Here is a 24,085-nt window from a genome sequence, read left to right as displayed (position 1 = left end):
TTGTGGTTTTGGCAGTTATTTTCGCCTTTGGTCAGTTAGAATTGTTAATAGACTGGAATGGAACAGGTTTAGATATATTGGGTTGCCCAAAAAGTAATTGCGCATTTTTCATTTTCACAGCTTGTGACTCTGTAATTGCATTCTTTCTTCTGTCAGTTATCAGTTGTTACTTTTAGCTTGCTTTAGAAAAAAAGTGTAAAAAAAGTATATTTGATTAAAGTTCATTCTAAGTTTTTTTTTAAAAATGCATTTACTTTCTTTTAAAAAATCCGCAATTACTTTTTGGGCAACCCAATAGTTGCCCCTTTTCGCCAGCCCCTCTTCAAGAAAATTCGTATCCGATTTAGCTGACTTTTAAATCTGAAAATGATTTCTCATAGTATACTGACTAACTTTCTCCACTAAGAGTTGTTCCTATTCATTTGTCATTTCCGGTCAATCCGGCCATCACTACCTATATCATCTAACCAAACGCATAACCTGTTCAATTCCATATCGTAGCGGTCATTGGAATAGAAACAAAATAAAAAAAAATACCACCAAAGCCTCTAACTTGTGGGGCTTCCTTTGGCCGGGGGTCTATTGACTTGTGTGCGTTTAGTGCCCTCCGTTGTGTTGCATGATGGTAGTAGACATTCAACGAATCATCAGCATTTGACCTTAATGCAAAGGCAATTGAGGCTCGCCCTGAGACCAACAAACGAAACGCACAAACGTCACTGCCAAACAAACTTTTGAATTTTCAGCAATTTTAATTTCGAAACGCATTTTGCAGTTTGTTTTTGGAATTCCTTAGGTATGTTTGGGCTTGTGGTCGTCTCTTATGCACCCAAAAATAACAACAGACAATCAATTATGCTAAAGTGTGTGGGTGTGTGTGTGTGTGTGTGGGCGCTAAAATTCATTAGATTCGATTACCAAATAACTTAAATAACCTTTAGAGCTCTTAGGCGCACTGAAAGAGGCACGTTATGCCCCATGGGCAGTCAGCTAGCAAGCTAGCCAGCTATACGGCCCTTAAGCATTGCTAGCCTGCTCGCTTGTTCCATTCCAAGGGATTATATCAACAATCGATATTTATTTCTAACAGATTTTCTGTTAGGCCAACACATGAGGAAAATGCAATGCAATACGGGAAAACAAAATAAGTCTTTTTAGTCTTTTTGAGTGGCCAGGGAAAGGCCACTTGGCAAATTAGTTTGCTGTCGAACTTCTGGGGAAACGGATCGCGGTCTTAGTGAATGGCTACTTCAGCCATAGCATACTAGCAAATCCCAATAGCCAATAATTAAAAAAAATAACTCCATATAAATTGGTTTTTAATTGGCTGCAACCATTTTGTTAACAGAGAAAAAAAATTTTTAATCAAAATTTAAAGCCGTAAAGCCATAAATATGGTGCAATTAAATTCAACAAGCGGTGGTGAGTTTCTTATGGCCTCAAGGATTGGCTAATTAACTAAAGTGTTTATGTAAGATCTTAATTTATAGCAACAAAAAAAGAGCTTATTTCTTAAAAAAAAAATATTGGTGATCGTCCAAGTTGAAAAATATTTGTAAAAATTTTAATAAAAATGGATTTCAAAAAGTGATATAATCATCAATTTGCTTATATGAGGAAATGTTTCCCTAATTGAATAAACAAAACTAAAACTCATTAAACAAAAGAGAGAGAGAGACACAAAATTTTAAAAATTTTAACTATTTAAAATTCGAAAAAAAATTTATCGAAGGCCATTTTTATGAATATCGGCCGAATCGGACTATATCGAAAAATATAGCTGCATGTGATAAGATTTCCTTTATAAATGAGATCTAGTGATAATCGTAAAAATTGGAATGTGACAATTTGTTCTTCGGGGCTATATGTGAAAAATCTGACTAAACTATAAGCTATAGAAAAATCGATTTAAAAAATGTGTCTAATATTATTTGAATTTTTAAATCTTAACCGAGTGGTAGCTTATTACGTCTATTGATATCTGATGAAAAGTTGTCTCCTGTTCTTTGGTCACACACATGGACATGACTTAGAAAGTGCCATCATGATATTACATCGGTATAAAAATCAAAAAATAAAAAAATATATTTTTTTAATTGAAAATACAAAAATAAATCAACTAAAAACCAGAAAAAAGGCATTAAGTTCGGCCGGGCCGTTCTTAGGATACCCACCACCTTGGGTATATGTGTAAACCCCCTTTCGTCACAATCCGGTGAAAAGTGAATAAATTATGCATACGGCAGTGAGTGGTCTAAAATATATAAGTCACTGTTGTAGAACAAAATATTGGACTTTTTGGCAGCTATATCCAAATAAAAACCGATCTGAACTATATAGGACACGGATGTCGAAAAGCCTAAAATAAGTCACTGCGTCAAAATTTCAACGAAATCAGATAATAAATGCGCTTTTTATAGGGTCATGATTTTAAATCGAGAGTTCGTTCTAATGGCATCTATAAATCTGGACCAAATTAATCAAGGATTTTATTACAACTCCACTACTATTGGGTTGCCCAAAAAGTAATTGCGGATTTTTTAAAAGAACGGAAATGCATTTTTAATAAAACTTAGAATGAACTTTAATCAAATATACTTTTTTTACACTTTTTTTCTAAAGCAAGCTAAAAGTAACAGCTGATAACTGACAGAAGAAAGAATGCAATTACAGAGTCACAAGCCGTTGAAAAAATTTGTCAACGCCGACTATATGAAAAATCCGCAATTACTTTTTGGGCAACCCAATATTCATAGTTATATCTTAATAGGAGCCGATCTCGATCATACTTTATTCAGGTCCCGAGAAGTCATATACACTGACTAACATTCTCAGACAATAAATGTGCTTGTTATGGGATTAAGACCCTAAATTGGAAGATTGGTCTATATGGCAGCTATATCCAAAATATAGTTCGATCTGATCTGGGCGGGTGTCCGGAGACTTAAAACAATTCACTGTTTCAAATTTCAGCGAAATCGGATGAAAACCAGTAAGAAAGGGCAAAAGTCGGGCGGAGCCGGCTATATAATACCCCACACCACCTTACAATACGCACTTATATCCAAATTTAGTCAGACTTTAATTTTGCATACCTATTGAAATATCGAATAGAACCTTATACGATTTTCTTACGATGGTACGAAAATTGTGGCTTCTACAGCCTTAAAAGTCGAAACGCATAAAAGATAAATCGATTTCGATGAAATTTTGCTCACGTATTGGGATGTCAATTAAATCATCTCATGAGAAATTTTGTAGAGATCGGACCAAAATTGTGGCTTCTACAGCCTTAAAAGGCCATATCGGATGAAAAATATATATGAGAGCTATATCTAAATCTGGACCAATTTTTATGGACACATTTGCACACATATGAGAACGTTGAATAAAACGGTTCATGCCAAATTTTGTAAAGATCGGACCAAAATTGTGGCTTCTACAGCCTTAAAAGGCCATATCGGAAAAAAGATATACATGGGAGCTATATATAAATCTGATCCGATTATGATGATGCACACATATTGGGACGTCACAAAAAGCACTTCGTGCCAAATTTTGTAAAGATCGGACCAAAATTGTGCCTTCTACAGCCTTAATAGGTCAAATCGGACGAAAGTTATATATGGGAGCTGTATCTAAATTTGAACCGATTTAGATGAAATTTTGCACACACATTGGGACATCACACGAAACATTTCGAGCCAAATTTGGTAGAGATCGCACTAAAATTGCGGCTCCTACAGCTTTAAAAGGGCATATCGGATGAATGATATATATGGGAGCTATATCTAAATCTGATCAGATTTCAATAACATTTTCCAAGCATTTTGGGTTATTAAAAAAAACACTTTGTGCCAAATTTTGTAAGGATCGGACCAAAATTGTGGCTTCTACAGCCTTAAAAGGGCACATCGGATGATAGATATATATTGATGCTATATCTAAATCTGAACCGATTTTTTCAAAATAAATAGCGTTCGTCCTGGGACCAAAGAAGACACTTATGCAAAACTTTGTGATAATCGGACAACAAATGCGACCTGGACCATAATTACAAGAATACATGGACAGACAGACAGACGGACATAGCTAAATCGAATCACTGGGTCTAGCTCTTATCCTTCTTAGCGTTGCAAACAAATGCATAAATCTATAATACCCTGTACCACAGTGGTGGTGCAGGGTATAAATAAAGCATTTGTAGGCTTCAGACCTTTTATCGGCAGATCGGTCTATATGGCAGCTATATCTAAATATAGTCCGAACTGAACCATATTAAGGTCGATTATCGGGACGCTCAAAACAACTCAATGTTTCAAATTTCATCGAAATCGGATAAAAAAAAAGCTTTTATGGGCTTCCGAACCCTTATCGGCAGATCGGTCTATATGGCAGCTATATCTAATTTAGTCCGATCTGAACCATATTTTGTTCGGATGTTGAGAGTCCTAAAACTACTCACTTTTTCAAATTTCATTGAAATCGGATAAAAAAAAAGCTTTTATGGGCCTTAGACCCCTTATCGGCAGATCAGTCTGTATGGCAGCTATATCTAAATATAGTCCGATATGTACCATATTTGATTAAGACGTCGGGAAACATAAAATTATTCGCTTTTTCAAATTTCATCGAAATCGGATACAATTTATAGCTTTTATGGGCTTCAGACCCTTTATCGGGAGATCGGTCTATATGGCAGCTATATCCAAATATAGTCCGATCTGAACCATATTGGTGTCAGATATCGGGAGGCCTAAAACAACTCAATGTTTCAAATTTAGCGAAATTGGATAAAAAGTAAAGCAATTATTGGTATTAGACCTTTTATCGGCAGATCGGTCTATATAGCAGCTATATCTAAATATAGTCCGATTTGACCCGATCAAAAACTCAACAAACAAGTAAAAGCATTCGGAGGATCGAAATGCCGCTTTACATTAGATCTATATCAGGTTATAGACTGATTTGGACTGTATTTGGCACAATTGTTAGAAGTCGTAACAGAACAACGCATGCAAAGTTTCAGCCAAATCGGACAAAAGTTGCAGCTTGTAAGGACTCAAGAAGTCATATCGGGAGATCGGTTTATATGGGAGCTACAATATATTAGGTTATGGACCGATTCGGACCGTACTTGGCACAGTTGTTGAAAGCCATACCAGAACACTATATGGTCAGTTTCAGCCAAATCGGACAAAAATTGCGATTTGTATGGACTCAAGAAGGTAAATCGGGAGATCGGTTTACATGGGAGCTATATCAGGTTATCGACCGATTCAGACCGTACTTACCATATTTGTTGGAAGTCAAAACAGAACACTACATGCAAAATTTCAGCCAAATCTGAAAAAAATGTAAGGACTCAAGAATTCAAATCGGAAAATCGGTTTATATGACAGCTATATCAGGTTATAGACCGATTTCGACCGTACTTGGCACAGAATTGTTGGAATTCATAACAGAACACAACATGCAAGGTTTCAGCCAAATCGGACAAAAACTGCGGCTTCCAGGGCTCGAGAAGTCAAATCGGGAGAACGGTTTATATGGGACCTATATCAGGTTATAAACCGATTTGAACCGAACCTGGCCCAGTTGTTGGAAACCATAACAGAACATTACATGCAAAGTTCAGCCAAATCGGACAAAAATTGTGACTTGGGAGATCGGATTATATGGGAGCTATATCAGGTTATAGACTGATTCGGACCGCACTTGACACATTGGAAGTCACAACGCAACACTACATGCAAAATTTCAGCCAAATCGGACAAAAAATGCGGCTTCCAGGGGCTCAACCAGTCAAATCGGGAGATCGGTTTATATGGGAGCTATAATCAAATCTGAACCGATATGGCCCATTTGCACTCCCCAATATTATATTAAGTATATATATACTATATGGGGTCTTAGACGAATTTTTCGAGGTGTTACAAACGGAATGACAAGATAAGTATACCCCCATAAGTATATGGTGGTTGGTGGGTATAAAAATAATAGAATTTCTTGAACGCTATTCCAGATATCCTGCACAAATCTGTTTCTTGTTGGGTTTTTTTGAACACTTTTCAGCCCGAACAAAGTGTTGTAGCGCCGAGAGGTCATCAACTTTGAAGGTCCACCAATGATCTCCCGAGTCCTGGTTAAAATCTCTGCTATAACCATGTATAAATTCATCATGCGTTTCAAAATGGAAAACTTATTTCCACTTATTTATCCCACTGTGCGTCGTGATTAATTTTGCCAATGCCGTGTTTTTTTGAGATGGGCTGAAACCACGGACCCTTAACCCAAAATTTCAATTATCAGGCTATATGTCCTCTAGACGGTTCTTGGAGGTGCCCTCCCAGATCCCTAACCTCATGTCGGATATGGTTCTAAAATGAAATACGGTTAAATAGCTTTAGGGTTATATACATACAATTTAGTAAATAATTCGTGGTAAAGGGTTATTTACTTTGGCTTGATAAAATTTAAACCCTGTATTATTGACTCTTTAAGCCTAAAATAAACACCAGATTCAGTAAAATTTTCTACTTTCCTTCATTCCAGGTCATGTTCATACAGTGGCTTTAGATAAAACGGGGAAAAAGTCCTTTGGCATTAGCATAGTAAGAGGTGAAGTAAGTATCTTGACATTCACAAATATTGCAGTTTAGTCAAAAAGCTATATAAAATTTTATTATTAATATAATTCGTTTATTTTCAGATAAAAGATTCACCCAATACAAAAACAAATGGCATTTTCATTAAAGGCATAGTACCCGACAGTCCGGCACAGTTATGTGGAAAATTAAAGGTGAGCCATAATTTGATACTTTAAGTTATTTGAACTAAAACAATACAAGCGTGCTAAGTTCGGCCGGGCCGAATCTTATATATCCTCCACCATGGATCGCATTTGTCGAGTTCTTTTCCCGGCATCTCTTCTTAGGCAAAAAAAAAGAAAAAAGAAAAGATTTGCTCTGCTATTAGAGCGATATCAAGATATGGTCCGGTTCGGACCACAATTAAATTATATGTTGGAGACCTGTGTAAAATTTCAGCCAATTCGAATAAGCAATGCGCCCTTTGGGGGCTCAAGAAGTAAAATAGAGAGATCGATTTATATGGGAGCTGTATCAGACTATAGACCAATTCAGGCCATAATAAACACGTATATTTATGGTCATTTCATTTATTGCGACCTCTAGAGACTCAAGAAGTCAAGATCCCAGATCGGTTATATGGCAGCTATATCATGTTATGAAGCGATTTGAACCTTATTTGGCACAGTTGTTGAAAGTCATAATAAAATACGTTATGCAAAATTTCAGCCAAATCGGATAGGAATTGCGCCCTCTAGAGCTCAAGAAGTCCTCAGATCTGATTATACAATATGACAGCTATATCAGGTTATGGACCGATTTGAGCCATACTTGGCACAGTTGTTGAAAGTCATAATAAAATACGTTGTGCAAAATTTCAGCCAAATCGGATAGGAATTGCGCCCTCTAGAGGCTCAAGATGTCAAGACCCAAGATCGGTTTATATGGCAGCTATATCAAGTTATGAACCAATTTGAGCCATACTTGGCACAGTTGTTGAAAGTCATAATAAAATACGTTGTGCAAAATTTCAGCCAAATCGGATAGGAATTGCGCCCTCTAGAGCCTCAAGATGTCAAGACCCAAGATCGGTTTATATGGCAGCTATATCAAGTTATGAACCGATTTGAACCATACCTGGCACAGTTGTTAGAAATCAAACAAAACACGTTGTGCAAAATTTCACTCCAATCGTATAAGAATTGCGCCCTCTAGAGGCTCAAGATGTCAAGACCCAAGATCGGTTTATATGGCAGCTATATCAGGTTATGAACCGATTTGAACCATACTTAGCACAGTTGTTAAATATCATAACAAAACACGTTGCGCAAAATTTCATTCCAATCGGATAAGAATTGCGCCCTCTAGAGGCTCAAGAAGTCAAGACCCAAGATCGGTTTATATGGCAGCTATATCAGGTTATGAACCGATTTGAACCATACTTGGCACAGTTGTTGGATATCATAACAAAACACGTCGTGCAAAATTTCATTCCAATCGGATAAGAATTGCGCCCTCTAGAGGCTCAAGATGTCAAGACCCAAGATCGATTTATATGGCAGCTATATCAAAACATGGACTCAGACGAATATTTCGAGCAGTTACAAACAGAATGACGAAATTAGTATACCCCCATCCTATGGTGAAGGGTATAAAAAACTTTTTGATTGGAAAGCGAGCATTTTTGAAAATTTCTAACTTCAATGTTTATAAAACTCAAATTTTTTCTCAGTGTATTAATTATAATTAAACTTTATTAACGCAGGTTGGTGATCGCATATTAACGATCAATAATAATGATGTACGAAATGCCACTGAACAGGAAGTTATTTTACTCATAAAAGATGCCGGCATTGTTATCAATTTGGAAATACAAACATTCGAACACGAGAAGGCGGATAAGCCAGAAAAGTCTGAAACTAAACCTGTGGAAAATGGGTTTGCTGCCAATAAAAATAAATTCCAGGGTGAGTTTTGTCAACAAATGCCAATTAATACCAAAAAATAAGATATCCAGTAACAAACATAGTCTGCGCCGATAGCGCACAGTGTTTCAAAATAGATATCCATCGACCAACAATCCGAATTCGAAATCCATGGTCCATAATTCCTCTTTTAGAAGAAACTACGCGTTCAGCTTCACAGGCGAACAAGCTTTGAGCTTTGCAACTAATAACAATCTTTATCGAAAAATGTAAACACATATACAGATTAGAGATGTGCACGTGAGTCGTGTCACGTGATTTGGACACGTGAGTCGTTTCCAAATCTAATCACGTCATCGTGCATCTTGTTGAAACCACATGTCATGCAAGTCAAGGTCTTGCTTTTTGGGCAAAAAAAGTTGAATATCATCTCACGGTAGCGCTCACCACTCACAGTTACGTTACGATTGGCATTATCATTGAAGAAGTACGGTCCAATGATGCCACCAGCCTATGAATCGCACCAAACTGTGACTTTTTCTAGATGCATTGGTAGCTCTTGCAATACTTCTGGCTGGTCTTCACTCCAAAATCGAACATTCTACTTATTTACGTACCCATAGAGGCAAAAATGAGCTTCGTCGTAAAATGGAGGAAGCGCGCGATGAACTTTCTTAACAGAGCACGCATTTTGCAAGATTTGTTCGTTTGTAAGACGATTCATGGTAAAATTATGGACCAAACTGAAGATGTTTGACAGTGAAACAAAACACGAAACGTGCGTGAGCTGTTTAAACCTGTGTTGCCAAAAGGATAATGGTATAAAATCACTCTTTAGAAAGGTACAACTTTTTCGCCTATTTTCCCCATCTTTTCGCTAACGTTTGCAGAAAAAATTATTATTCGCTTGATGGGAAAATATTTTTTCAACCGTGATTCACAAGTTTTTCGTCAGTCGTGATTTTTCTCGTGAGTCGTTGTTGTTGTTGTTGGAGGCCACCGTAACGCAGAGGTTAGCATGTCCGCCTATGACGCTGAACGCCTGGGTTCGAATCCTGGCGAGATTATCAGAAAAAATTTTCAGCGGTGGTTTGCCCCTCCTAATGCTGGCAACATTTGTGAGGTACTATGCCATGTAAAACTTCTCTCCAAAGAGGTGTCGCTCTGGGGCACGCCGTTCGGACTCGGCTATAAAAAAGGAGGCCCCTTATTATTGAGCTTAAACTTGAATCGGACTGCACTCATTGATATGTGAGTAGTTTGCCTCTGTTCCTTTGTGGTATGTTCATGGGCAAAATTTATTTGTTTGTTGTCGTTTTTGTTGTTGTAGCAGTGTGTTGTACACTGAGGCGGCAGCCCTTGCCGATGGAGCAATCCATCGGGTCAATCCGGTACGTGCAACCGGCTGCCATGGGATTGTCGTGAGTCGTGATTTTTTCGTAAGTCGTGGGTGAGCGTGCGTGAACGTGAGTCTCCATTAAAAAGTCGTGCGTGAATAAATCTTTTGCTTCGTGAGCATGCGTAAGCGTTAACGAAAAATCATTCTCGTGCACATCTCTAATACTGATAGAAGAAAAAAACAGTACTTGGGCAATACCTGCTGGTATTAATTTATTCATATTATTGGCAAGCATTGGTGGAAATGAACCAATCACGTTGACCCTAGAAAAACACTAGTGAAGTTAAAAATAGTTTGAAGGTCACTCTAAGAAAGAATTAACACAATTTTGTATTCTAAGCTTAAACACCAGCAACAAGAAAGCCCTGAACTGTGAGCCGGCAAACGGAAAGCTCAGTGAACACTATGGCGCTGATGATGGGGTCCTAACCAGGCACCTGAAATGTGCGCCAATGGTGTGGTATCTGTGTCCACTCCGCTTGTACGTCTGGCAATTTCTTTTCAGTGACCAACAAAAACCTGTCATTCTAGTGATATTCATTCTCATGGCCCGTGTATCTTCCCTTTGGGAGATTAATAAAGGATATATGAAAACAATGCCATAACAGGCAACCATAACGAATTTTTTCAACCATCTGGTATTACTTCAATACCATTTGGTCATAAATATTTTCTGCTGAATTTCTTGATCTCACTATCCTTTCGTTTGCAGCTTCCATCAAACAGGCTCCAGCTCCCAAGCCTCCAAATGTTAATTCGATGCTTAAAAATTCCAACTACAGCAGTAACATGTCCATGAAGAAATCTGCAGCTAACAACGATGACGACGAAGATGATGAACGTGATATGACTGGCCGCATAAGAACTGAAGCGGGCATAGAGGTAGGTTGCAAAGTTTTCGAAAAAATGGAAATTCAGAACATTTTATTGGCAATAATCAATCGATGTCTTGCTTAATTTCAGATCGATCGTGCTTCAGCCGGTAATTGTAAACTAAACAATCAGGAAAAGGCTCGTGATAAGGAAACGCCAGATGAATTTGGCTACACAATGGGTAAGTGGCAATGAGTGTAAAGCAAGTAAAAAGGTATTAATTTCGGCCGGGCCGAACTTTGGATGCCCACCACCTAGGATGTTAACCACATTTCTTCATAATTCGATGAAAAATGTATCATTTATGAATCCATTGCAGCTATACAAATATAGTCCGCTCTCCATCTTATTCAGGAAGGCAGTAAAAAGGTCTAATACAACTCATTATATTCCTTGGTTAAAAAAATCAACTTTTATGGGCCAAAGATCTTAAATCTGGAGATCGGTATATTTATATGGCACCTACGTCCAAATATTGACCGATATGAACCATATCGGACACGGATATCGAAGAGCTTAACAGGGCAAATTGTGCCAAATTTCAGCGAAATCGGACAATAAATGCCCTTTTATAGGTCCAAGATCTTAAATCGGGAGATCGGTCTATGTGGCAGCTAGGTTGCCCAAAAAGTAATTGCGGATTTTTCATATAGTCGGCGTTGACAAATTTTTTCACAACTTGTGACTCTGTAATTGCATTCTTTCTTCTGTCAGTTATCAGCTGTTACTTTTAGCATGCTTTAGAAAAAATGTGTAAAAAAAGTATATTCGATTAAAGTTCATTCTAAGTTTTATTAAAAATGCATTTACTTTCTTTAAAAAAATCCGCAATTACTTTTTGGGCAACCCAATTTATTCATATTGAACACGAATATCGAAGAGTCTAAAACAGCCCACTGTGTAAAATTTCAACGAAATCGAATAATAAACTTGCTCTTAGGTTAGGTTGGGTTTAAGTGGCAGTCTGCCATCAATCTTACTTAGACGTTATCATCGATTGTGATACCACAGTAACAGAAGAAGGAAGATGCCTTCTAGTTCCTACCGTTGAACTATCCAGATCGTTTTAAAAAGCCCAAAATTACTTTAAAAATCTGAATAGCGAATGTTCACATACGCTAAATCAGACAGGTTCGCAAAGAAATGAGAACCTAAAGCGAAACTCCGTCTGACTGCCAGAGCGGGACACACATACAGAAGGTTTTCTACAGTCACTTCTTCTTCGATGTCCTCACAGCTTCTCCAAAAGTCGTTGCTGGCAACCTACAGTCTGTCAGCATGTTTTCCGATTAGACTGTGACCTGTCATGGCTGAGACGACACAATGACTGAGACGTCTGTTCTAGCCAGTGACAGCAAAACGGCAGACCTCTTCAAGTCTAGATTAGGCCACATAGTTTTTGAATGCTCACAGCCCCCTCTTTGTGACCATCTATCATTCGTTGTTCTTCGGGTCTGGTCCTGATAACTTAGCATACAAGTCGCTAGAGGTATACCCACCGATTCCACTATCCCTGGAATGTGTAGGGTAATTCCTAGTCTCGCAAGCACGTCCGCTTTACAATTCCCTGGGATATCTCTGTGGCCCGGCACCCATAACAGGTGAATTTTGAACTGTTCAGCCATCTCGTTGAGAGATCTGCGATAGTCGAGGGCGGTTTTTGTGTTCAGAAATACGTTCCCCAGGGATTTAATGGCCAATTGTCGTAATGACATTATATCTTAGCCATTCCACCACTTGCTTACTTCCAAGGATCTGCGCTTGATACACACTGCAGTCGTCGGGTAACCTTCTCCATATGACCAGCTCTAAATCTTTATAGTACATCCCAAAGCCCACGTGGTCGACTATTTTGGAATCATCCGTACAGAAGTCTATGCAAATTCTATTAGCAGGTATATCGTAGTTCCAAAAGTTTCTATCAGGAATAGTGGTACAATACTTTTTATAAAAAAGCAGCTCAGGTAGGGCCAGTAGCCAGCACATGACCAATGAGAAAGCTCCCTTAACCTCACGGCAGTGGTCGCTACAATTTGTCTAGCCACAATGTCCAGAGTTATTAGATGTAGCATTAAATTCAGTGCATCAGATGGTGTCATTCTCAGTGCGCTGTGATGCACAAACAAGCCATCCTTTGAATCCGGTTGAGAATTGAACAGTAGATGGACTTTTGAAGCGCCGTCCACCAGACCACAACACCATATAGCATTGTAGGTCTTACAACTGCAGTATATACCCAGTACATGACGTATGGTCTAAACCCCCAACATTTGCCAATGGCTTTCTTGCAGGTGTATATGGCAAGAGTTACCTTTCTTGCCCTTTCCAAAATGTTGGATTTGAAGTTCTATTTCCTGTCCAGCAAAACACCCAGGTATTTTGCGCTTTCTGTAAATAAATCGTTCTCACCTCCCAAGGAGACAGGTGCCACAACTTGTATCTCCTGCTGATACAGGCAAGTTGTATCAGTACTGTAGGCAACTACTTCTGTCTTGCACGAATTTTTACCTAGACCACTTTCGGTAGCCCACTTCGCTGTTGCACATAGATCTTCCTGAAGTATATCTCTTAGAGTGCTGGGAAACTTTCCCGAAACCGCAATTGCCACGCCATCAGTATACGATCACTTTAACCCCTTTTTCTCCCAGAGACAATAATGACGTGCTGTTATGGTCCTAAGAACTTAAATCGGAAGATCGTTCCATATGGCAGCTATATTCAAATCTGGATCAATCTGGGCCGTACTGAACTGGGATATTGAGTGGCCTAAAGTAAAGTAGTTGCCCAAAAAGTAATTGCGGATTTTTTAAAAGAAAGTAAATGCATTTTTAATAAAACTTAGAATGAACTTTAATCAAATATACTTTTTTACACTTTTTTTCTAAAGCAAGCTAAAAGTAACAGCTGATAACTGACAGAAGAAAGAATGCAATTACAGAGTCACAAGCTATGAAAAAATTTATCAACGCCGACTATATGAAAAATCCGCAATTACTTTTTGGGCAACCCAATACAATTCGCTGTCCCAAATTTCAGTGAAATCGGACAACAAATGTGCCTATTATGGGCCAAAGGCCTTAAATTGAGAGATCGATCCATAAGACAGTTATATCGAAATATAGACCGATTTTAACCATACTTGGTGCGAATGTCGGGGGGCCTAACGCAACACATTGTGCCTTATTTCTGCAAAATCGGTTAATAATCTCACGTTTTATGGTCCTAAAACCTTAAATCGGAAGATCGGTAAATATGGCAGATATATCCAAATCTGGACCGATTTGGGCTGTATTTTGCAGGGATGTCGAGGAGCTTAGAACAACTCGCTATCCAAAATTTCAGCGAAATCGGGCAACAAATGCGCCTTTTATGGGCCCAAGACTTTAAATCGAGATAACGGTCTATATGGAAGCTATATCCAAATCTGGACCGATCTGAGCCAAATTGAATAAATATATCGAGGGGTTTAATTTAACTCACTGTCCCAAATTTCGAAGACATCGGACAATAAATGCGCCTTTTATGGGCCCAAAACCTTAAATCGAGAGATCGGTCTATATGGCAGCTATATCCAAATCTGGACCGATCTGCCATATTGCAGAAGTATATTGAGTGGCTTGACTTAACTCACTGTCCCAAATTTCAGCGAAATCGGACAATAACTGCAACTTTTATAGGCCCAAAACTTTAAACCGACAGATCGGTCTGTATGGCAGCTATATCCAAATCTGGACCGAACTGTACCATATTGCAGAAAGATGTCGAGGGGCCCAAAACAACTTACTGTCTCAAATTTCGGCGACATCGGACAATAAATGCGTCTTTTATGCACTAAAAACCCTAAATCGAGAGATCGGTCTATATGGCAGCTATATCCAAATCTTGACCGATCTGCGCCAAATTGGAGAAGGATATCGCGTGGCCAAACACAACTCACTATCCCGAATTTCAGCGAAATCGGATAATAAATGTGGCTTTTATGGCCCTAAGACCCTAAATCGACCGATCGGTCTATATGGGGGCTATATCAAGATATAGTCCGATATAGCCCATCTTCGAACTTAACCTGCTTATGGGCAAAAACAGAATCTCAGCAAGGTTTCAGCTCAATATCTCTATTTTTAAAGACTGTAGAGTGATTTCAACAGACAGACGGGCGGACATGGCTAGATCGTCTTAGATTTTTAAGCTGATCAAGAATATATATACTTTATAGGGTCGGAAATGGATATTTCGATGTGTTTTAAACGGAATGACAAAATCAATATACCCCCATCCTTCGGTGGTGGGTATAATAAGAGATCTGACACTAAATGTATTATATAAAATACATTACGCCTATAGAGGGCGCAATTTCGATCCGATAGGACTAAAATTTTGTACAATAATTTTTTTATGACTTCCAACTGACTTGAATAAATTTGTTTTTATACATATATATATAAATCGATATCCTGATTTGTTTACCCTCCACCATAGGATGGGAGTATACTAATTTCGTCATTCTTTTTGTAACACCTCGAAATATTCGTCTAAAACCCCATAAAGTATATATATTCTTGGTCGTCATGACATTTTAAGTCAATCTAGCCCTGTCCGTTCGTCTGTCTGTTGAAAGCACACTATTTTTCGAAGGACTAAAGCTGGATGGTTGAAATTTTGCACAAACACTTCCTATTAGTGTAGGTCAGTTGGGATTGTAAATGGGCCATATCGGTCCATGTTTTGATATAGCTGCCATATAAACCGATCTTGGATCTTGACTTCATGAGCCATTACAGGGCGCAATTCTTATCCGATTTGGCTGAATTTTGCCTGAGGTGTTTTTTATGATTTTCGACAACTGTGCTTAGTATGGTTGCAATAGTTCCATAACCTGATGTAGTTGTCATATAAAACGATCTTGGATCTTGACTTCTTGAGCCACTGGAGGACGCAATTCTCATCCGAATTGGCTGAAATTTTGCATGAGGTGTTTCGCCATGACTTCCAACAAATGTACTAAGTATGGTTCAAATCGGTTGATATCCTGAAATAGCTGCCATATAAACCGATCTTGAATCTTGATTTTTTGAGCCACTAGAGGGCAAAATTTTTATCCAATTTGGCTGAAATTTTGTGCAACGACTTCTCCCATGAAGTCCAACATACATGTCAAATATGGTCTGAATCGGTCTATAACCTGATACATCTCCCCTATAAACCGATCTCCCTATTTTACTTCTTGAGTCCCTAAAGGGGGCAATTCTTATCCGAATTGCCTGAAATTGTACACAATGGCTTTTACTATGGTCTCCAACATTCAATTCAATTATGCTTTGAATCGGACCATAACTTGATATAGCTCCAATAACATAACAATTCTTTTCTTTTATCCTTTGTTTGCCTAAGAAGAGATACCGGGAAAAGAATCCGACAATTGCGATCCATCGTGCAAGTTATATAGGATTCGGTCCAGCCGAACTTAACATGCTTTTACTTATTTCTTCTCACTTCCGTTTGATATATAGGTGATGGAAAATTAACGATTGTATCGATACTATCGATATTTATTGTTAAAAATATCGAATTTTACGATTATCGACAGTTTGCCTGCCTTAACGCAAAGTTATGCTGGATAGTTATCGATATCATGCGATTAATCGTAATGTGCACTATACAGTACTAAAAACAGCAAGTACTGTATAAATGTTTCTGCATCGCAATATCTAACTTCCACTCCATCAAAATAAATGGAAACCCGCCTAATCAATATGCCTTCGTTTTTCGTTTTTTTAGCTAAAATTAACAAACGCTACAACATGGTAAGAGATGTACGTCGCGTCGAACTAATGCGACCACCCAATGTACCCATGGGTTTAGCTTTGGCCGGTCATTCCGATCGTCAGCGTATGGCTTGCTTTATTGCTGGCATTGATCCTGAAGGCCTGTTAGCATCGCTCGACGTTAAACCAGGCGATGAGATTCTAGAAGTTAATGGTACCGTGCTGAGAAATCGCTGCCATTTAAATGCTTCGGTGGTCTTCAAAAATATCTTGTCGGAGAGAGTGGTTTTGATTACATCCCGAAGAAAACCTGGCGATGAGGGTATGGGCGTGACGCCGGTCAAAAAATTTCCACCGAAAATTGATGATGTAAGTTGGGAAAAGTCTTCAAAGCCCTATAGATTAGCATTTTATTAATATTATCCTCTCTTTCTCTCTTTTTAGACCAAATTCCTATTAGAACAGTTCCCGAAATCACGAACGGTAGCGGTGAAAAAAGAGGGCTTCATTGGCATAATGATTATCTATGGTAAACACGTTGAAGTGGGCAATGGCATATTCATATCGGATTTACGTGAAGGTTCAAATGCTGAAGCTGTAAGTAATTTCTTGGGAAATGTCACTGATTTAAGGGCTCGATCATCCGTTTTGGCTTTATAAAAGCAGCTGACGAGAGCCTTAAATCCAGATTTAATGAGCAGTGTAAACGGGGCTTAATATTGGTTATACCCATGCCAAAACAATTAAAGGTGGTCTCATTTTTGCAACAACTACAAACCGTATAGAGCAATGCGCTATCTTGTCATCAGCTGATCGACGTTTTCCCAACATGCACAAAATTGTTTGTGTACGTGTGTGTATATGTGTGCCAACATGACATGACATAATTACCAAGTAGTGTACCGTAAATAGCTGAGGATAATGTTTTCTCGTTAAGTGCACGAACGAGTTTTGGTTGTGTGTGTGTATTATAGTTAAGAATCATAACACACGCAAACAACGAAAAATGACGCGAACTAGTAACATACACAAAATCAGAGGTGCACTAATCACTGATTTTGACAGATAGTGTACTCAATATTTTACTGTTGGGCAACTGTCACTACCTGTAAATATATATCTTGGTACATGAGCAGAGAATATGCGAGAATCTTTCTCACATAACAACAAAGGGAATGAAAACAAAAATCTGACATATCTTAATACCGTCAAACCAGGCCGGCTGTTAACAGCTGTTCGAGTGAGACCACCTTTTTAAATCCGCCTTGGGTTATACCAAAGTTTGGTCCCTTCAAATTTAATCCAATTTTTACTCCTTAATACTTAGATTTTATTTATCTCATTTATTTTGTATTCTTTTCTTCCTAGGCTGGCATCAAAGTCGGTGACATGCTGTTGGCCGTCAATAAAGATGTAACCCTGGAATCTACCTATGACGAGGTAAAGCAGACAAAAACCTCCACTGACCTCTTGCATCTATTAGTGGTTAATACATATGTTCATATCTTTGCTTTTGTCCAATCTTAGGCAGTGGCTTTGTTAAAAAGAGCCGAGGGCCTGGTCAACTTATTGGTGATAACCCTTAAAGAAGAAAAGAAAGAAGACAAGCCCAAGGAAGAAGAAAAACCAAAAGAACCAGAAAAGATTGATCCAGCCACAGTGCAAGTTAAACCAAATCAGAAGATGGTACTCGAAATGAAAATTGAAAAGAAACCATTGGGTGTTATAGTGGTTGGTGGTAAAAATAATCACGTTAAGGTGAGTGAAATATCGAAAAACAAGAAAAAGACATAAATTTCGGCTGGGTCGAATCTTGGGAACCCACCACCATAGATCCTGCTAAAAATTTATACACAATAAATTAAGTTGTAGGGCATAATTTTATTCTACATACAAAACTTCTGTCAAACCAGCAAAAATTAAAGCTTCTAGGAACCGAACAAGGATGATCGAGAGACCGGTTTACTTAGGAGCTACATCAGGTTATAAACCGATTTTGTTGGAAGTCATAACAAACCACTACATGCGAAATTTCAGCCAAATCGGAAAAAATTGCAGTTTGTAAGGGCTCAAGAAGTCAAATCGGGCGATCGGTTTATATGGGAGCTATATCAGGTTATAGACCGATTTGGACCGTACTTGAAACAGTTGTTGGAAGTCATAGCCAAACACTACATCCAATATTTCAGCCAAATCGAACAAAAATTTCGGCTTGTAAAGGGTCAAGAAGTCAAATCGAGAGATCGGTTTATATGGGAACTATATCAGGTTATAGACCGATTTTGGCCGTACCTGCCACAGTTGTTGGAAGTTATAATAAAACACTACATGCTAAATTTCAGTCAAATCGGACATAAATATCGGCTTCCAAGGGCTCAAGAAGTTAAATCAGGATATCGGTTTATATGGGAGCTATATCTAAATCTGAACCGATATGGCCCATTTGCAATCCCCAACTACCTACATCGATATTAAGTATCTGTGCCAAATTTCAAGCGGCCAGCTTTAGCGTTCGACCTCTATCGTGATTTTGACAGACAGACGAACGGACATGGCTAGATCGATTCAGAACGTCGAGACGATCAAGAATATATATAATTTATGGGGTTTTAGACGAATATTTCGAGGTGTTACAAACGGAATGACTAGATTAGTATAACCCCCTCCTATGGTGGTGGATATAAAAACAAGAAAAACGCATAAAGTTCGGCTGGGCCGAATCATGGTTACCCACCAACATGAATTCTGTCAAAAATATATAAAAATGCAAGCTTTTTGTGACTGTGGAAGACTAATCGGAAGATCAGTTCATATGTAACTTCTCCTCGCTACTGCATGACAGTGAAAAGGTTCTCGACGGTCTCCAACTACTCTTCGTATTATCGTATTATCCAGTCTGAACTGGATTATACTAAAATCAGACCAACTGGATAGAATTTCAGTGCAAACTTGTACTGGATAGTTATCGATATCATGCGATAACAGATAATAATGACAGCCGGTTGAATGGAATCATCATTGGCAAGGGCTGCCGCCTCAGTGCACGTGTTCGTCCATTTTTCGTCATGGGAGAGGCATATCTCGGATTGCCTTCTCCGCACGCTTCTGGCCAGGATTGAAAATAACCCCGGACCCTGGTTCTTTTCGGTTTGTCAGAACCGTCTCCATCATCGGTCGGTCTCGGTAAGATGTAAGCGGTGCATGGAGTGGGTACATTTCCCATCTTGCTCTGGCCTTACATAACTACGGGACTATAGTCACACTGAATGTGGTGCAAGGTGCTGTGCGAATATAGACCGTAGTGGGTCACAAGCGTAGTCGTCTTCTGCGTCCTTGTCGTCAGACTATGTGACCCATCCGACCTCTCTCGTGCGGCAATATACGCAACAGCAGCATCCCAGCCCCAATATTGCCAGGCCAGTGCCGGGAAGTGCATCATTTTTGCAACGGAATTGGAACGGTCTCTGAGGCAAGATCGACAAGATTGTGGATTTTATGAGTCGGATGCACATATTGGTTGCAGCGATCCAGGAGACAAAGCTGACCAACTCCTGCAGCTTGCACAGTTGTCACGGAAACAATGTGCTACGTGAGCATCGCTTAAGGAATGAAGGTGGGGGATAGGCCTTCGTGATACACCATTCCGTGCAGTATAGCCACATCTTGCCTGCGCCTGGCACTGGTAACCCCAACATGTAGTGCATGGGGATAGCAGTCAAGTCCGGTACAGCCGAGATAGAGCTATACAACGTGTACATACCGCTGATTGGTAGCTGTGACCCAGCTAATGGCCAAGCTTACAAGCCCGACGTAAGTGGGCTACTGTCTGTCCATAATTGTCTGGTTCTAGGAGACTTTAATGCGACCAGCGGGGCATAGCTTTGGCAGAGCAGATTGAAGACTCCAAGTTTTGCGCGGTGAATGAGGATGCCCCCACTAGGATTACGTGGAGTTGCAGCAGCCCGCTAGACATTTCCATTGCATTCCCTGATCTCCTGAGTCATTTCTTTAGGATCCGACCACCGCCCCACAATTCTCACCATCGACCAACCACCTGATTTCATAACCTCTGAGCGCCGGACGTTTATCAATCAAAAGATGGCCGATTGGGCTAGCTTTAGAGAGTACACCAATCGCCGTTTCAGTGAACTGACACCCCCCTCGAATGTGCTAGTTGCCGAGAGACAATTCTGAGACATCTTTTACGCAGCATCCGCTCGCTTTATACCAAGCGGTCGAATACCCCAAGTTCGGCCCAATTTCCCGGCGCAGGCAGTGGTACTCGCAGACGGACCCCACTAACTCCAGAATCAGCGAACTGAATATGGAAATAAACACGGTAGTCAACGAACATAAGCGGAATTTTTGGCTGGAACACTGAGAGCAATGTAACTAAGGCACCGATTTAGGCAAGCTGTGGTCTACTGTTAAGTCACTCTCGAACCCCAGTAGACAAGATGACAGTACCTCAGTCACTTTTGGCGAAATTACCGTGACTGATCCGAAGAAAAGCGACAGGTTGTTCAACCGTCAATTTATTGTGCAGGGCAAGGAGGAGAGCCTTTCACCGTATCCGTGGTCTCTAAGCCCATGGACAGCCATCACAATTTACACTGGGGGAAGTTACGAATTCCAGCCCTGACGCAAAATCAACCAAGGCGTTGGGCCCGAACGGAATCTCTACACTGGTTCTGAAGAATCTGGATTTACCTGGAGTAGTAAGTTACTCACTTCTGTCCTCAATCTATCTTTGAACACTCTCCCGATTCCCGATGTCTGGAAGATGGGCAGAGTGATCCCGCTACTGAAGCCTGGAAAGGATCCGGGTTTGAGGGAGTCGTACAGACCCATCTTCCTTCTCTTACCAGTAGCCAAGACGCTCGAGGCACTATTTCTCCCGAGCCTAGTAGGAGAATTTCCATTCGCCGAGCATCACCATGGTTTTCGAAGACTGTATAGCACAACAACTGCTTTGCATGCCATCACCGCATAATTCTCACCATCGACCAACCACCTGACTTCATAACCTCTGAGCGCCGGACGTTTTGCCGTGGCTTCAATCAGCCCAGGCCATGTGACAGTACGACCCTCGTGGCACTGGGTCTATCGAAGAAATTCGACACGGTCAGCCATGCCAAACTATTTGAGAATATCCCCAACACGTCCCTCCAGCCAGGCTTGAAACGCTGGGTCGCGCATTATCTGTGTGGTCGCCAGTCATTTGTGGAAATTAGGGATAAGATGTCGATGAACCGTAAAGTGAAACAGGGAGTTCCCCAAGGTGGGGTGATATCTCTGGCTCTGTTTAACCTCTACCTATCCTCCATTCCACCCCCTCCAGACGGCATAGAGATCGTATCATATGCGGACGATTGTACGATCATGGCATCAGGCCCCCCACCCATTGATGACATCTGCGATAGGTTGAACGTCTACCTCAACGAGCTTGCCTCATATTTCGCTGCAAGAAATCTGAAGATATCCGCCACCAAATCTTGCCACACTGTTCACTACAAATACGCGTGAGGTGAATACTGAGCTGACTGTGATGGTCGATGGAGAAATGATTCCGACCATCAAGTGTCCCAAAATACTTGGCGTCACATTTGACAGCTCCTACACTTTCTCCCCACATGCCACAGCAATCTGCAACAAAGTCAAAAGTAGAAACAAGGTCCTCAAGTCACTCGCTGGCAGCACTTGGGGTGCAGACAAAGAAACCTTGTTGACCAAGGCAATTGGCCGGTCTGTGGTAAATTATGCAGCGCCAGTGTGGTCTCGTCAGCTTTGTGACACGCAGTGGAATAATATTCAGATCTGTCAGAATGCCGCCCTCCGAACTGCGACGGGATGTCTCCTCATTTCTCATGTGGACCACCTCCATCAGGAGACAAAGATCCTACCAGTGCGAAGACATAACTACATGCTGTCTAAGCAATACCTTTTGGGCTGTTATCGCAGAAACCATCCAAATCATCATCTTGTGGATAGATACCCACCGCCCAGAAGCCTTAAGGTAGATCTACACGATCTAGAGCGTGAGGTTCTGCGCTACAAGTGAGTACCTCTAGATCAAGCAGACGCGGTAATTGGCTACCGGGTGAATGTAGTCCTTGGAGAACGACCGCCACCCATTGCACCCGAAGAAATCGACCTCCCCCGGCCAACCAGAGTGGTTCTGGCTCAATTACGTTCCGGCAGATGCAGCCGCCTCAATTCCCACAGAGATCAAGCAGACGATAGATAGAACACAATAAACTGATACAACAACAACAGAGCAAGGATTGATGCCGAGGTGCAAGATGTATGTCGCACACACACGCCACCTGTTTAACTGCCCAACCAGACCCACTCGACTCAGACCCAGATTCCTCTGGACGCACCCCATCTTAATCGCAGAGTTCCTGGATCTGGACACTTAACAGAATCAAGCAGACGAAAGATAGAACACAACAAACTGCTACAACAACAACAATCCCATGGCAGTCGGTTGTACGTACCGGATTGACCCGATGGATTCCTTCATCGGCAAGGACTGCCGCCTCAGTGTACAACACACTGCTACAACAACAAGTGTTTTAATTAAGCAAGACAAAAAAAAACAATGTCGATTATTTGTGAAATTCAAATCATAACGGCTAATCGTGAATTCGATTACCTGCTGTTTCAAATATATCGAAAATCTACAATTCGTGAATTTAGCTTCTACAATAATTCCTTTCATAATTTTAAATCTTTTTATTGGTATTGTTTAAATTCTTATTCTGCTTGTTTTCTTGCTTTTCAGACTGGCTGTGTGATTACTCACATTTACCCAGAGGGTGCGATAGCAGCCGACAATCGAGTTCAGATATTCGATCACGTTATTGAGGTGCAAGGCAAACAAATGGATTGTACATCGATGACAACCCTCAAAGTGCATCAGGTATTCCACACCTGTTATGAAAATCTCTTGACCATACAGGTATATCGAGCGGATCCCGTCGAAGTTGAAACCATTAAAGTGGATATAACGAAAAAAGCAGGAAAAGATTTCGGCCTTTCACTAGCACCCAATGAGAAAGGATGCACAATATCTGAAATTGTTAGTATTGGCAATTTTAATACTAAACCTTTAGGATTATTTATACGAAATTTTGTTTTCCATATTAGGTCCCCTCTGGCTATTCCGAAATTGATAATAAACTACAACGTGGCGATATTATAACAAAATTCAATGGTGAGTCCCTTGAAGGTTGTACATTTGAAATTTGCTATGCCCTATTCAAGGGGGCCACAGGCAAAATCTCCTTAGAAGTGACCAGACCTAAGCCCACAGTGCGTACGGAAGCGGCGAAGTGAGTTGGTTAATTGGAATTGATGGATGAAAGCAAACTCTTTTACATTACTCCTCCCAAAAATGAATTTTAAATTATAATTTCAACTAAAAATTTCTGAACAATAAAACTGTAAGAAATGTAAAGACAATACGTGTCGTTTTTTTGTAATCTCTAAACTAAAAACCTCTTCGAATCAGTAATAATAAAAAATGTA

At 40.0% G+C, this 24,085-nt stretch overlaps 1 protein-coding gene across 1 annotated transcript; it reads left to right on the top strand.

Annotated features, from left to right (window-relative positions):
* The first annotated feature begins 1,162 nt into the window (after nt 1-1,162).
* LOC106086992 (inactivation-no-after-potential D protein) lies at nt 1,163-24,019 on the top strand. The gene is made up of 12 exons (XM_013251855.2): nt 1,163-1,422; nt 6,556-6,626; nt 6,713-6,802; nt 8,356-8,557; nt 10,627-10,796; nt 10,878-10,968; nt 16,566-16,921; nt 16,997-17,149; nt 17,921-17,992; nt 18,080-18,310; nt 23,340-23,636; nt 23,705-24,019. The coding sequence occupies exons 1-12, from the start codon at nt 1,395-1,397 to the stop codon at nt 23,891-23,893; spliced, it is 1,950 nt and encodes a 649-aa protein (XP_013107309.1). The 5' UTR covers nt 1,163-1,394; the 3' UTR covers nt 23,894-24,019.
* Nucleotides 24,020-24,085: the final 66 nt, after the last annotated feature.

The sequence above is a fragment of the Stomoxys calcitrans genome, chromosome 5 (assembly GCF_963082655.1).
Source record: "Stomoxys calcitrans chromosome 5, idStoCalc2.1, whole genome shotgun sequence".
NCBI classification, from domain to species: Eukaryota; Metazoa; Arthropoda; class Insecta; order Diptera; family Muscidae; genus Stomoxys; species Stomoxys calcitrans.
Note: the sequence above shows the minus strand (reverse complement) of the source record. Positions and strands in the feature narration are given on the sequence as shown.